At 35.8% G+C, this 16,282-nt stretch overlaps 1 protein-coding gene across 1 annotated transcript in view; it reads left to right on the forward strand.

Annotated features, from left to right (window-relative positions):
- Positions 1-16,282, forward strand: part of LOC141368896 (uncharacterized) — a 137,596-nt gene that overhangs the window by 106,451 nt on the left and 14,863 nt on the right. Inside the window, exons 18-28 of the mRNA XM_073873688.1 lie at positions 269-439; positions 729-905; positions 1,281-1,454; positions 2,648-2,821; positions 3,030-3,203; positions 3,481-3,654; positions 3,959-4,135; positions 4,518-4,691; positions 6,586-6,750; positions 7,420-7,590; positions 8,948-9,121. Coding sequence (XP_073729789.1) covers positions 269-439; positions 729-905; positions 1,281-1,454; positions 2,648-2,821; positions 3,030-3,203; positions 3,481-3,654; positions 3,959-4,135; positions 4,518-4,691; positions 6,586-6,750; positions 7,420-7,590; positions 8,948-9,121 — 1,905 coding nt within the window. The remainder of the gene's footprint in view (positions 1-268; positions 440-728; positions 906-1,280; positions 1,455-2,647; positions 2,822-3,029; positions 3,204-3,480; positions 3,655-3,958; positions 4,136-4,517; positions 4,692-6,585; positions 6,751-7,419; positions 7,591-8,947; positions 9,122-16,282) is intronic.

A 16,282-nucleotide genomic window follows, 5' to 3' on the forward strand; every position in this document is an offset into this window, starting at 1 on the left:
CATGTGCTGTTTGCACATCCCTTCTATGCTTGTGATGTCGTCTCTTGTTGCCTGTGGGATGGAGTAGTTTCACAGTTTATTCAGATCCGGGAAGATCCCCAGGGTGTAATTTCATGATGCAGCATCTTGTTCCCTATCTCAAGGAACAGAGGTTACAGTTGTGACCGAGACATTTACCCTTGTTTTTGTAGCAAAACCGTGGTTATTTAAGTTAATAGTGCTAACAAGCACTAAATACTTGTAATCTTTCTGTTTTATATACTTTAAGATTCTTGGAAAATCCTGCGGAGACAGCCCTAAAGTATCTGAATGACGTTCTTGGTGAAAACCTTCTATTTAAGAGAGAGCTGGATTTGAGTAAACATGAACTACGAGAATCAGGATTGAATTATCTTGCTGCTGTACTGGAGGATAAGCACTGCAAAATAAAGACACTAATGTAAGTTACTATTTAAATCTTAGTTGTCTTTAGAATATGTTTCCTGAGAATGGGAGTGTAACCAAACTTCTTAAAAAATGTGACCAAGAAGGGAGTAAATAATAAATAAAATTTGGCCCAGAACTAAAACCCTGGAGAACACCAGTGGTAACTGTAGATGTTCTAGATTGAAAATAGCTGAGCTGTACAATTGTTTAGCATGAGCTGTAAAAAATTTTTTAGCATGAACTGTACAATTTAACACTTTGATAAATGCTTAGATGAGATGCTTTGTGTTCTCATTCTGTAGCCTCAATGACAAACCCTACATCAGAGAAGAAGATTGTGCTGCTCTGGCTTCAGCCTTTATATCAAACCCTTCAAACCTGATCGAGCTGGATTTGAGCAGGAGCAAACTTAAAGATTCAGGAATAAAGTGTTTCTCCAATCTGTTAGAAAATTTACAGTGTAAACTGAAAAAACTAAAGTAAGTATTAAGCAAAAGCTAATATAAATAAGTAAAAACTTTACTGTGAAACGTTTTTGTATATCTCATAGCTGGGTAAAAGCAGGAATACTAATAATCTGAATAAATGATAAGAATAAGAATATGATACATTTAATAAATTAAAAGTATTCTTCAACACTATTTATGCATGTTATTTATTTCTCAAATAATAAACAAAATACACTATCACAATATTTACATTGAATGTATAAATCATTTATTATATGAATATCTTAATAAATATATTAATGATGCAATACGTAAATGTAAAATAATGTAAATGCCAAATAATCAAATGCGAAATGTGTTTATATTATTGCAATATTATTGAATTATATTTATTTATTATCCAAGGTTTAATTGTGTTGATATTACGAAAGAAGGTTGTACTCTTCTGGCTTCAGCATTAAATGCAAATCCTTCACATCTTCGAGAGCTGGATCTGACTGGAAATAAAATAGAAGACTGTGGAGTCACAGAAATCTCAACTCTACTGAAAAATTCTGAATGCCGACTGGAGAAACTGAGGTTTGAATTTTTGTTACTCTAATTGTGAATTAATTCAGAATTATTAGGCTTAGTCAGATAGCTTAATTAAGATTGTTAGATTAATTAATATTGAATGTTTATAATACAGGCATTAATATAGGTAGCCGTAATAAGTACGTGAATAAGTAATGAAAAGGAGCAGGAAATCAGTCACAATAAGGTAAAGTGTGCAGCCCCCCAAGGGATTAAAGTGCTCCCCCCCAGTTGTGTCTTAACATGAATCAACTTGTGCTGGCAAATGTTAAGACGTCACTAAAAGCATATACACTAAGACTTTTCACCCTGTGCTCAACCCTGGGTTATCCCTGGGTTATCTTCATTCTAAACTGAATGAGGATTATTTCCACATTTTACCAGGGGTTTGAAAACCCTGCTCTTAAGCAGGATAAACATTGCATTTGCTGGGTTAACCCCACATTGCAGTGCCAAATGTATACTGTGTGAAATGAGGTTATAGTGAAACTGTGTGTACAGTCACAGAAACTGCAATTCCTAGGCAAAGGGCAACTGCACTTCAGATGATAAAATTTAAGTTTGATCTATTTTGGATGCATTATGCATTTCTTCACAACATAATTTTTTACGTTTTAATATTTTGTTTGTGGTTTATTTACTGTCCTGAAATTTGATCTGAATTGGTGTTATTTTGATTATCTATTGACTATTTTAGTTAAAACAGTGGGGTATAATTTGACATTTTTATTTTTGTAGTTGTTATTGCTGTGTTGTACTGTATGTGTGATTGTTGTATGTAATGTCTAACTGTTATTCTGTTATTGTTTGTAAGATTGATATCTTTGTATGTTAGGACCCCCTCGAAAACGAGATGCTACATCTCAAGGGGCTTATCCTATTAATTAATAAAATTTACATTATAATTCCCACAGTTACATTTTTGTTATGCCGTAGTTTGTGTAAGTTTATTATTTTTCTGTAATTTGGAAAAACAATATGAAGAAGTGTTTCAAAACTTTTAACCAGTAGTGTGTGTGTGTGTGTGTGTGTGTGTGTGTGTGTGTGTGTGTGTGTGCGTGCGTGCGTGTGTGTGCGTGCGTGCGTGTGTGTGTGCGTGCGTGTGTTTGTGCACTTGCGTGCGTGCGTGTGTGTCAAGGCTTGGTATTATTTAAACAGCATTAATCTGAGGTTATTTTTATTATTTGTTTTCTTCTGAGACTTTCAAACTGCAGCATTACAGAAGAAGGTTATAAATCTTTAGCTTTAGCTCTGGAGTTAAATCCCTCACACCTGACAGAGCTGGAACTAACAGGAAATGATCCTGGAGAATCAGGAGTAAAGATGCTCCTTGATGTACAAAAGAAATCAAACTATACACTGAAAACACTGAGGTGAGACATAAACACAATAAATAAAACACAAACACATGTGTATGTTACTCTTAATACCCTGCATCACAGTAACAAAGTCACTTCAGGATTAAAACATGTTTTATTAGCTTGTTATATCCAGTACACTGTATCTTCTGTGTTTTATCCCAACAAATGTACGCGTGAACTGGATTGACTTAAATAATTCTGCAACTTCCCTTCTTTTCAGGCTTTTAAAAAGTTCTGAAGCTGAGAAAGGCTGTCAGTATGTGATGAACGTTGTCCATGAAAACCCTTTACTCATGACAGAGCTGAAACTGATTCAAATTAAACTACAAGACACAGAAGTAAAGCAACTGGCTGCTCTTTTAGAGGATAAGCACTGTAAACTAAAGACAATACAGTAAGCTTTTCTTTGGTGTCAATTTTATACATATTATACTTGATACTTTATTTTCAATTGTATTTAAAGTAGCTTAAAAATAAAGCATTGTTTGAAATTGCTTAAAAAACAGCATTTTAAATTGAAATGTATGGTTTTTTTTTTATAAAGGTTTAGGGATCTAACATCAGTGAGTCAATGAATCATATACTGTAGATTTATGGTTCTGTTTGTTTAGTTACAGCATGTATGAAATTACTTGAATTATGTTTTCAACTTATGTTTTTACTCTCTGCAGGATTGATTACAACGGTATTTCAGAAAGCGGCTGTGCTGATCTGTTGTCAGCTTTTATTTCTAATCCTTCAAACTTGAAAGAGTTGGATCTGAGTGGAAATCAACTCGGAAACGCTGGGATGGAGAAGATCTCCACTTTGCTGAAACATTCACTATGCAGGCTGGAAAAACTGAAGTTTGTATTTGTTTTTATTTATAAAGATTTCTGTATATTAATATACACATGTAAATGTCTGACTGTCACAGTGAAAGATAAAATAGCATATTTACATTTATTGTTTTCAAAGTTTGACACTGTTTGATTAAACAATTTTTAAATATTGTACTAAATATTGTAACTAAATGTGAATTGATTCAGAAATTCTAATAAATGTGTGATCCTTTTCCAAGTTTAATTTCGATATTTTGTTTAAGTATAGTTGTGTATACAAAAACTGTTTTTCCCAAGGAAGTTAAATAAAATATTATTTTTTTAATAGGTTTTCAAACTGTGGTATTACAGAAAAAGGTTACAGAACTTTGGCCTTGGCTCTGAAATCGAATCCCTCACACCTGACAGAGCTGAATCTAACAGAAAATGATCCCGGAGAAACAGGAGTGGAGATGCTCCTTAATGCACAAAAGGCTAAACAAGGCTGTAAATTGCAGACCATCAGGTGATTAAAAGCACAAATATGTAATAATAATAAGACCCAGACATGGAATCAATGGCATTCACATAGAATAAATGAAGAAAACGAGGCACTAGAAACACATTTTGCACAAGTAAATATGCAAATATGTAAATCTCCTGCTAGTAAGACTAATGATTCCAAAGTCAAGTGTGTAGTAATTAAACATTAAATCAGAATTAGGAAGTAATTTATCTTAAGAAAATAGTATTTACATTTTTTTTTTAAATCACTTGAATAGGAACAAAGTACATACATTTTAGTAAAGTAAATATTACATTGGATTTATGACAGGAGCTGCAAAAGGCCTACAATTTTATTAGAAAATAAAGTTTTGTAATCTGACATGATCTTTATCTTTCTGTAGATTTCTAAAAAGTCCTGCTGCAGAAGAGGCGTGTAAATATCTGACTGAAGTTTTGGATCGAAACCCCTTATTGCTAACAGAACTGGATTTGAGCGACAACAAATTAGGAGACCTGGATGGAAACAATCTTTCCGCTCTTTTAATGGACTCGCATAGCAGACTGGTGAAAATTAGGTGACTAAAATATACAATATAGCTTTTTATTTATTTCTTATAGTAAATATAGAAGAATGTCAGCAACATTGTCTGTTATTGTAATGTGTTAAATATAGGGTTGGGTACCGAAACGCGGTGCCATTATGGCACCGAAGCTTATATGGGCGGTACCTACCGGACCGAATCAGAACACAGATTTCGGTGCCTCATTTCGGTGCCTCTCAATGCATGAACGGTTGACTGAAGTATTTTGCTCTCTGTAGCGCAAAAAGCATAATCACACAAGCACAGCACAATCGCTAGTTAAATTATACTGCACTCATATGGTGTAAATAATTTCCTCACTTACAAAATTCACGTGAATGTGAAAGTTGGAAAGATTTGATAATACAGAGGATTCAAGTTTGATTTCTTCGCTTAAGTTTGTTCATATTTTACATTATTGTTGTAGTTTTATATTGATAAAAAAGGGAAACCAATCATTTGTTTTGAAAAATCTAAGGATCTTAGATTTATTTATGTTATAGTGCGGGTAAAATCTATTCATTTTTGTTAAACGTTTTGTTTAATATAAGCGAGTCATTTTACATTTTTATTGTTGTTCTGCTTTAATTAAAAAATAATAATGAACAAATAAGCATTCGTAGTAATGAAAATTATGTCAATTAAATCTTTCATTTATTTGTGTTTTAACGCAGATACCATCCGTCGAATTCGTTTGATTAATAAACAAGCAATATAAGCAAGTTTGTCATTGGAGCTAGTATTTTATTGGAGTTGAGTTTTTCGTTTAGAGTAATAATGAACAAACATTTTAAAAATTAATAGCCAACTTTTAAACTTCTTTGCCAAATATATTTTCATTTAAAATATGCGCTGTGTTTAATAAGTTTAAAATGTGAAAAAATCCTCATCTGCACATCCCTAATAATACAAATCGAACTAATTTTGTAAGAATATATGTCCAGGTTATTTTTATATTCTGACTTAAAAGAACAATTTGGAAAATGAGATACTCAGAGGAGCGCGTGAATGCCGCAATTGATCTGATGGCAGCTTATTTTATATTTTATATGGTAACATTCCTTCAGAGAATTTGCTAAAACGTATTACCTCAATAATGTTTTTATTAGTACTTCGGCTGATATTGGCCTGAGATGGCCCGCGGCAGTCACGAGTGTCAAGTTCATCGGAGACAAGCAGAAAGCGTCAAAACGTGAATGGTTTTACAAGCCGATAAGAAAATATTTTGGATGAATTCCAAATGCTGTTTTGCGCCATTGAAGGGCACTTCACGAAGAGGATTTCGCATGAAGAGTCGATCCAAATAAAGAGAAAAAGACGCTGTATTTTATTGCTCTATTTGCCAAGTGTGTTTAATTAGCCACACTATGAGACACAATTGCGCAACTTTCTCTAGAGTTCAAGAGATCTGATCTTCGAAGGGAATAGGACCTAGGGAGGATCACTTTCGATTAGAACTCGCCCTTTTTGTGAGCGGCAGCCGCGTAGGCTTTAACCAATCATTGAACAGATTATTAACAACCAATCATAGAACATTTTTCTGAGCTCAAAGTGGATTGTTGAGAAGATTTTATTTAATTCACAAATCAAAAATTTCATTAAAAAGAAATCAAGAATGAAGGTCTTAAAAGATGATGGTGCTTTAGTCAAATCATTAATAAACAAATGACAAACAGAGAAGAATTTTAATAGTGTTTTATGCTGTACTATCATCTACCATCTTTCTGTGACTCTTTTTTTCAAAGTACCGCTTTAGGCACCGTTTAGGCACCGGAACCGTTTTAAAAGTATCGCTTTGGCACCGGTATCGAAAAAAACCCAAACAATACCCATCCCTAGTTAAATATGTGATGAATTACAACAAAACATTGTTATTAATTCTGTTTAGGCTAAATAATTGTGACCTGACAGAGAAAAACTATTCAGCTTTAGCTGCTGTTTTGTCTTCCAACACCATTCTGAAAGAAATTGACTTGAGCAACAGCTGTTTGCTAGATTCAGGAGTAAAACAGCTCTGTAAGGAACTAAAAACGTCTAAGCTGCAAATTCTCAAGTAAGTATTACCAATAGATATGTGTGCACCTGTTCACCTTGCCTTGAGAATTGATTAAAATGTTCTCTTTTTTTCTCCAGAAAACAACTTGACAGATAATATACATAAAAGTGTTCATTGTAAACTTTCAAAATCTGTTATAGTCGTGTCAGTGATGTTAATCCAAACATGTTAAGTCAAGCTCCTGTGGGACACTTGTAAAGTTATAGGATTCACAATATGCGTTTCCATGAGTTAGCATTATTGCACTGGAATAGACAAGTCTTACTGGTTGTGCCGTACTGATACACCTAGACCAGGTTTTCGGAGCACACAATGCTTTCAACAGACTTTTACATTGTAATTTATAAATATGTAGGATGTCTTGTTACAATTGTAACAAGGAATCTACATTTCAAAAAGAGAATAACTGGCTACAGCATTATTTCTCAGAGAAACAGATAGGTGAACTTATGTGTTTCTTAAATATACTGTATATATTGTAGTTTTTTTATTTTATTTTGTACAATGAAAAAAAATCACTGGTGTTCATCTTAAGACAAAACAATGGCACTGATATATTTTAAGATATCTCAGTGCAAGCAGATTTCAGTTAGGACAGCTTGGTAGAATTAATGACAGGTTTATGTCTATTATTATTTTATCAATGTTTTTATTATGTTATTTTAGACTAAATAAGTGTGGTCTGCAAGAGGAAGGTTGTTCAGCTCTTGCTTCAGTTCTTGGTTCAGACTCAACCAGTCTGAAGGAGCTTGACCTGAGCAATAATGAACTACAGGATTCAGGAGTGCAGCAGCTCTCTGCTGGACTACAAAATAACTCCACATTGAAGATACTCAGGTGGGTTCGTTTTAAACTAAGGGACTCTTGCCTTTCTTTCAGTGTGATTATTCGGTTATCAAAATTTGTTTTATACTTATTTTTTTATATATTTGTACAATTTCTGTAGTATTGTGTAGCAGTTTTAGGCCACCACAAATGTTGTTTTAGCAAAGTTTTATTGACCATCCATATTTTTTCACACACTTTATCAGGGTACAAACTGAAAATACAGGACATTTGTATACAAAATTTAAAAAAGTGTGACCTCCCATTGGCACTAAACACATCTTGAACTTTTGAGGAGACTGAAGTCATTAGATTTGAATAAAAAATACGATTTTATTTCATTTAGGTTTAAGAGATCCTGCAAGTTCCTGCTATTGCTTAAGTGGAAGAGGAGATCACATTAAATACCTATATTCTGTCTGTTAATGCTGCTGTATGTACTGTATTTTTAGTTGTATTCTATTGAGAAATAATTGTAAATGGTCATTATTCCATTGCAAAACAACAAATTTAATTGTGACATGGAGCTCCAAGAATTTTTCTCAGCATTATATATACAGTACTAAACTGGCTACCACCAGACTAGTCTCATAGAGAATGAGACGTGGTCTGGGAACCATACGCTCATTTTCTCGTATTTGAAGCGTGGTTTACGAATGCCCAGAGATGTTTATTGGGCGCTACGAATGTCTATCAAATACGTCTGTACGTAGCTCATAGCAAATCGTTTCAATTATACCAGATGACCTATGTAGAGCGACATCAATTCAAAAGTAAATGACTTTAATTGGGTACGTGTGCACACAGCTGAAAGCTATGCAACTAAACCGGTGGCTGTATATTGATATTAAAAAGCAACACAATTTAGTTGCACTGTGACAACCACAGTACAGGCATAATGACAATATGATATTAATAAATATCACTTACCATTTATAAGTTAATTATACTTCGTCGACGATGATGCCTAGCAGGTTGGTCCTATAAAACTCTGTGGCTATCATGTCTTGCTATATACAAACATCTTTTGGATATCCAATTGTTTAACGCCAAAAGTTGCTCTTTTTTAAATAAATGCGTTCAAAACTACTAAGATCAATATCTAAGGCAGCATTGAAAAGTAACTTCGCATCTGCTTTGTTGGATAAACAAAACTGCTTCGGTGTGTCGCATAGACATTATCATGCCTCCTCCCCGTTCTGTGATTGGTTTCCTATTTCAGGGGCAAAAAGGTCCATAGTTTCCATGCTAGGCTTGCAGCGTGAATAAATTTGCGCGCAAGGCAGCATGGGGAAACCCAGACTAATACAGTACAGTGAATCTACTATGGTTTGCCATAACTAATGTTCAACTGGTATTTTTGTTTTAGACTTTCGAACTGCAGTATTACAGAAGAAGGTTATAAATCTTTAGCTTTAGCTCTGGAGTCAAACCCCTCACACCTGACAGAGCTGGATCTCACAGGAAATGATCCTGGAGAATCAGGAGTAAAGATGCTCATCGATGTAAAAAATAAATCAAAGTTTACACTAAAAACACTGAGGTAAGTTACAAAATACCTGTAATGTTGTTTTTAATAGCAGTAAAATAAACAAATGTGTGTCTGTATCAGTTGACAAAATGAATATACAGGTGCTGGTCATATACAGTATTTACAGTATCATCAAAAAGTTGATTTATTTCACTAATTCCATTCAAAAAGTGAAACTTGTATATTATATTTATTTATTACACACAGACTGATACATTTCATATGATTATTTATTTTAATTTTGATGATTATAAATGAGAACTAAGGAAAATCCCCAATTCAATATCTCAGAAAATTAGAATATTAAGACCAATACAATGAAAGGATTTTTAAAAATCTTGGCCAACTGAAAAGTATGAACATTAAAAGTATGAGCATAAAGAGGGATTTTAAGAGTTTTTGTGTTTTGTTTTGTTTTGTTTTGTGTTGTCATGTTGTAATGCAACAGATTGTAATATGTGTATGTCCAATACAAATTTCCCCTTTGGGGACAATAAAGTGTATTCCATCCATCCAGCATGTACAGCACTCAATACTTAGTTGGGGCTCCTTTTGCCTGAATTACTGCAGCAATGTGGAGTGATCAGCACCTGTATGATTTAAAAAAAGGACAGAAACATTGTACAAGCTTTTTATAATAAAGTTTGTTCAAATGTACACGTTAACTATAACCCCAAATCAGAAAAAGTGGGGACACTATAGAAATTGTGAGTAAAAAAGAAATAATTTACAAATTTCATAAACTTATATTTTATTCACAGTAGAATAGATAACATATTAAATGTTGAAAGTAAAACATTTTGAAAAGTAATGCCAAATATTGGCTCATTTTGGATTTCATGAGAACTACACATTCCAAAAAAGTTGGGACAGGTAGCAATAAGAGGCCAGAAAAGTTAAATGGACATACAGTATAAGGAAAGCTGGAGGAGGACCAATGTTTAGGAATAGGAATGTTGTCCCATGTCTAATACAGGCTTCTAGTTGCTCAACTATCTTAGGTCTTCTTTGTTGCATCTTCCTCTTTATGATGCGCCGAATGTTTTCTGTGGGTGAAAGTTCTGGACTGCAGGCTGGCCATTTCAGTACATGGATCCTTCTTCTATGCAGCCATGACATTGTAATTGATGCAGTATGTGGTCTGGCATTGTCATGTTGAAAATGCAAGGTCTTCCCTGAAAGAGACGACGTCTGAATGGGAGCATATGTGGTTATAGAACTTGGATAAACCTCTCACCATTGATGTTGCCTTTCCTGGGGGCGTATTACAGAAACTTTCTATCTTAGGTCTTAACTTAAGATATGATGTGTTAAATTAAGATTTTTCACAAATTGATATTACAGAAGCAAATCTTAAGTTGATTTAGGATTCTCATCTTATCTCACCAAATCTTATCTTATCTCTAGTTAGGAAATCCCAAATCGCTTAATCATGTTCGGCTATCAACTGTCAGGTCTGTTACCAAGCAACCTGTAGCTGCTGCTACAGTAAACAAAAGAATTGTCCTTTTAATTTCAATGGGGCAGAAAAATACATTTTTATTAAATTCATTGTAATCATAGTCTGTGTTTTTATTAGTGTTTTAGCACATCATCTGTCAGTTACCATTCAATGTAAACATTTAGCAAATGTGACTAACAAAAATAAAAAAATTATTCTTCCTAAGTGCTAGGATACTACTGTACATTTCAACATTTAATAGAGACATGAGAAGAGATAGATGCTGAGTCAAGTGTGTACTGTATTCACTATAATCCCATCAAGTGTTCACGGATAACTGTTTTTTAATAATGAGGGATGACAGAAATTGAAAGATCGCTCCACTAGTGAGAAACATTGTGATTATGTGAATGTGTGAAGATAAAAAACATTCAAAAAGTAATCCAAAAACAAACATTGCTGTTTTCATCCTGCACTTTGTTAAAAATGTAATGTCATTCTCCCGCAGCTCTATCATAATGTGATTGTTTCAGCTGGCTATCATTAAAGTTTTAAGTTAGGACACCTGTGAGGTTACCCTAAAGTTAAGACCGTTTTTAGGATGTTTTGTCAAGTTAGGATGCTTCTGTTATAACACTTTCCTATCTGCAGTTAAGATAAGATAATGCATTTAGGAACGTCATACTGTAATAGCTTTTGTCTTAAATGAGGTCCTAACCATTACCATAGTTACCAAACAGTTAAGATAAGGTTTTAAAGGGTAACACTTTATTTCGATAGTCCACTTTAGACATTTTACTAATTATCAGTAACTTTGCAACTACTTATCAACTACCAATCTTTAGATAATTAGTAGACTGTCTGCTTAATTAAGCAATATCGCTCGAGTAGGAGTGTGATATAGCTCTATATCATCACGGCTGTGATTAGGCCAGAGGCACGAGGCCGGAGGCCGGAGGCAATTACAGGCGTGATGATATAGAGATATCACACGACTCCGAGAGCGATATTGCTTTTATACAACAGTTCGACAGCACACGTTTGAAAAACAAAAACTAGAAAACAACAACAGAGTTATTTTAAAAGCCTCTTTGTTTGAGAATTACTTCTTCCGCCACGGATTTGAGGGCGGCCAGAATGACAGGTAACACTTTCGGCTGCTTTGAAGCTCATAACAACTCAATGGACGGAAAAGCCGTTACTTTATATTACCGTTTCTTGGTCACAAAGTGTAGTTTTAAGATTAGTTCAGTCGAGAATGTATATGTATTATATTTAAATCTGCAGTCGATTAGTAAAGATAGCGCCTGTTTGAACGTTTGCTTAGTGAGATTCGGTACGAATGAGAACCAAAGCATGAGCGGACGTCAGTGTTCTCTCGCCCCGCTGACCACCGCCCTCTCTGGGCTACATCTCTGACAGAGATTCCCTGGCTCTCATGTTGGCCTTGTTTGTTTATGATCGTCAAAATGAGATCAAATCAGCAGTATTTGGTGTCATGATCAAACTATTACTTGTTTTTTTATTCATATTTAGTGTCTTTTGTGTTGTTATTGTTTTGGCGCGAGGAAAATGTTAATAAAACTATACTTGTATAACGTTACTATTGCTTTCTCATTTCATCATAACGCGATGCGAGCACTCGATTATTATTATTAAACTTTGTTCTTGTCAGTACTATATAAAACGTTTTTTTATAAGTGTCAGAGAGATGTTTTTGCATGCTGCTTATAAATATACCAGTGGCGATATCTCATAACATGTTTTAATAGTCACGTCACGATAAAGTAAATGATCAATGTCCACATTTAAAAGCTGCGGTGCTTACCTGCAGTTCCACAGTGTTTTCGCGTTCTGATAAGAGATATAGCTCCAGAAGAAAAACGAGTGTTTATATTCCTCTTTCCAAGTGTTAATTGTCCACACGATGTGACAAGACATTTCTCCCATTAACTTTAACGTAACATCCAAGAGCGCTGATCTTTGACGGAATAATAACTTCCGATTGGGAATTCACAGACTGATTTATGAGCTAGTAAACTAATGAGACACACAGAGAGTGATTCAAAACAGCGCGTCTGTGTTTTTCCATTCAGAGATGAGCCTGCTTAGGACCTCCATTCACTAGGTGGTGGAATGATACGAAAGGTGAAGCGGTTACAGTGCCGTTATCAGCACAATATCGCATAGCTCTTAGCCAATCAGATTCGAGAACCAGAAAGAACTGTTGTATAATATCTACTAACACTTTATTGTGATGATATCTCAACAGACATTCAAGTGATTATAAGTATCTGTGCAGGTGCATGTCAACTTAATCCACTAACCCAAACCTAACCCTAACCCTTACAGTCTACTAATACTCTAATGATAGTTAGTTGATGTATAGTTGCAAATTATTGAAAGTAAGTTGACATGTAGTTGCAAAGTTATTTATAGTTAGTAGAATGTCTAAAGTGGACTATCAAAATAAAGTGTAAGCTTTTAAAGTTAGGATTTTTCTGTAATACGCCCCCAGATGTGTAAGCTGCCCATGCCGCATGCACTCATGCAACCCCATACCATCCTAGATGCAGGCTTTCGAACTGAGCCCTAATAACAACTTGGGTTGTCCTTGTCCTCTTTAGTCGGAAGACATGGTATCCCAGTTTTCAAAAAAGAACTTCAAATTTTGATTCGTCTGACCACAGAACAGTTTTCCACTTTGCCACAGTCCATTTTAAATGAGCCTTGGCCCAGAGAAAACACCTGCGCTTCAGGATCATGTTATATATGGCTTCATTTTTGACCTAAAGAGTTTTAGCCATCAATGGCGAATGGCACGGTGGATTGTGTTCATCGACAATGTTTTCTGGAAGTATTCCTGAGCACTTGTTGTGATTTCCATTACAATAGCATTCCTGTATGTGAAGCAGTGCCGTCTAAGGGCATAAAGCACCTTAAGTGTAATTTTCCCTTAAAGGGAAACTTCACCCAATTGCATTAAGCTTTGTACCGTTAGAACCCCAGTCATGTTTTTGAATGGTCGTGCACCATTCCCTCAGTTTCCCCTGAGAGGGGAGAAATACTGATTTCAGTGAGGCACTTCCTTCTTTCAATGATGTAAAAATCGTCATTTTGCGTCATTGAAAGAAGGAAATCCTGTATCTCTATTGAGTGTGAAAGACTACAGACACTCATTCCTCATTTTTCCAAGGTGGGGGCTATGGGTGGGACCCACTCGCGCTTCAGACCAATTACAGATAAGTGGGTGGGACTTACAAAAATATACGAACACAGACCGAAAAAAAACGATCAGCCGCCATCTTTATGCTAAGCTAAGCTAAACAGAAGTTGTGGAGCGAGCCAGAATTCATGTTACAATAACAGTGGAAGTTAATCAATATTACATGGAAGAGGGTGATTTTACAAGCGTGATGCTCTAATCCGCTGTGCATTGCACCTTTATGAGCCACAATACTGCAAAGAGCTGAGGCAGATGTAGGAACAGAAGCCCGAGGAGAAGCCGGAGCCTGGGCGTCGGCTGGGTAGAGGAGCCCGGTGAAGACGCAGCAACCATCGGCCTCTGCTGCGGAGAGAAGCTTGGACAGACAACTGCCTGTATTCTCGCTGTGTGCTTGCTTTATTACATTTCTGCATCAGATAAGGATATGGGCGTTTGTTTGGTGAAGGTTTCTATGCAAGAGAGGAACTTTGCGCGCGTTTGGAACGTTTATTTCACGGACACGTTTCGGTTTACGAGCAGACGCGCTGCGGAGTATATAAGCTTGGACGGACTCACGCTGTTTGCTTTCGGTTTAACATTTCTGGATCAGAAAAGGATATGAACGTTTGTTTTGTGAATGTTTCTGGTCGCGTGCTTATTTCAAAGATGTGTTTCGGTTTACGAGCACAAGCTCCAAATGCAGGCAGCGCGTCTGTGGAGATATTATGCAGGGGATGCGTTTGTGTGGAGGATGCAGGGATAAACGGACGTCTGACTAAAGTGAGTGTTTATATTTTCTTTGTTATACTAACGTGGCAGTTATGTACACAATAGCATATCTGAGCGGTGTTTTATATGTCTATATTGTGAGAGCAGTGAGGCCAATAATAACACAAATGTAATTACAGTAAACAAGAGACAAAAAGAAAATTGGTAAAACTAAATAAACATTTAAAATGCATACCCTTTTTTTAAGTACTTGGAAAGACATTTGTACTGCGGATCTGAAACTGCACGTTACGGTTTGAATAAGACTTTGCTACACACCAGGCCAGAGTGTTATTGTGTGTAACACAATGTAACATCACGTTTAAAAGTAAGTCATGATTGGTGTCTGTCAGACAGTGGTGGTGGCTATTTTCTTTGTTTTACTAACGTGGCATTTATGTACATAATAGCATGTCTGAGCCGTGTTCCGATTAATGGGAGTGGCTTGCAGAGCTGTGCATTGTGGTGCATAGTGGCAGTTGTAGTTTTTCATACAAATGTGCTCTAAAATCACATTTAGTCTTTTCTCTGTCAAATAGGCACAAAATTCTACATTTATGTTACATTTTGACTACAAATATGACTCACTTTTCATAAAGATTAATGTTCCTATCGGTGAAATGGCCCTTTAAGTTCACCCTTATGTTTCCCTTAAACCTTAAGGGTGTTGCAGAAAAAACCCTTACGTTTTTTCTGTTGCGTCTCCATGGCAACAATAGTATTTTATAACAACAAACCTGGGTCGCTGTCATGAAACACTTAACGATTACCTTTACCTAAGAGAACTGTTTAAGGGATTATATGCAAAACCCTTAAATTATTCTTTTACAGTAAATTTTCTGGCCTCTTAAGTTATTACTACCTGTCCCAACTTTTTTGGAATGTATTTTTTGGTAAGTCCAAAATGAGCCAATATTTGGCATGACATTTCAAAATGTCTCACTTTCAACATTTGATATTGTCAGGATCCGTCTGAAATCATCTGTTTTATAACATCTAGTCTTTGTGTTCGGGGTCCTGGCAGTACCATGTTTTATGTGGGAAATGTGTGGTTTTTGTATTGGTTTATTCTGACCACACATTTCCCAGGTCTCGTCACTTTTTCCCCGATCCCTTACTTGTAATTACTTCCAGGTGTCTGTAATTTACTTTCTCCCTATTTAAGAGTCCTTGTGTTTGTTGTCCAGTGCGCGTTCGTCTTGTCACCATCCCTGTCGTGTTCCAGAGTCTTGCATTTGTGAGTATTGAGTATATTTAGTCTAGTTTGTCATTTGTAGTTTAATGTTGGTTCATGTTTAGTGTTATGTTAGTTTAGTGTAGTGTGATCCTGTCTTGTTTTACCCCCTCGTGGGTCTTTGTTTTCCCCTGTTTTTGTGCAATAAATCCTTATTTAGTTACATCTGCATTTGGGTTCTTTTCTTGTCATAAATCCTCACATTACGAACGCGCCACCACTGAACCCAGCAGACGATGAACGATATGTTTGCCGATTGTAGAGCCCAGGGGGCTCATGTGTTGTTTGGCATGCGCCAGAAGGGAGATCCATTGATGGGGTTTGCTATGGACTCTTTAAAGGCAGCGAAGGGCACTGGCTTTAATGAGTCAGAGCTAAAAGTCATTTTTCTTAGCTGCCTTGATGAGCCTCTGTCTGAGACTGAACGGTGGGTCGTCAAACCCATGAGCTTCCCGGATTCGGTGGAGTTCATCATGAACCGGGAGTTCAGAACTCCAACTGCAGTTTCCCATCCAGCTCCTCTTC

The sequence above is a fragment of the Misgurnus anguillicaudatus genome, chromosome 12, assembly GCF_027580225.2.
Source record: "Misgurnus anguillicaudatus chromosome 12, ASM2758022v2, whole genome shotgun sequence".
NCBI lineage: Eukaryota > Metazoa > Chordata > Actinopteri > Cypriniformes > Cobitidae > Misgurnus > Misgurnus anguillicaudatus.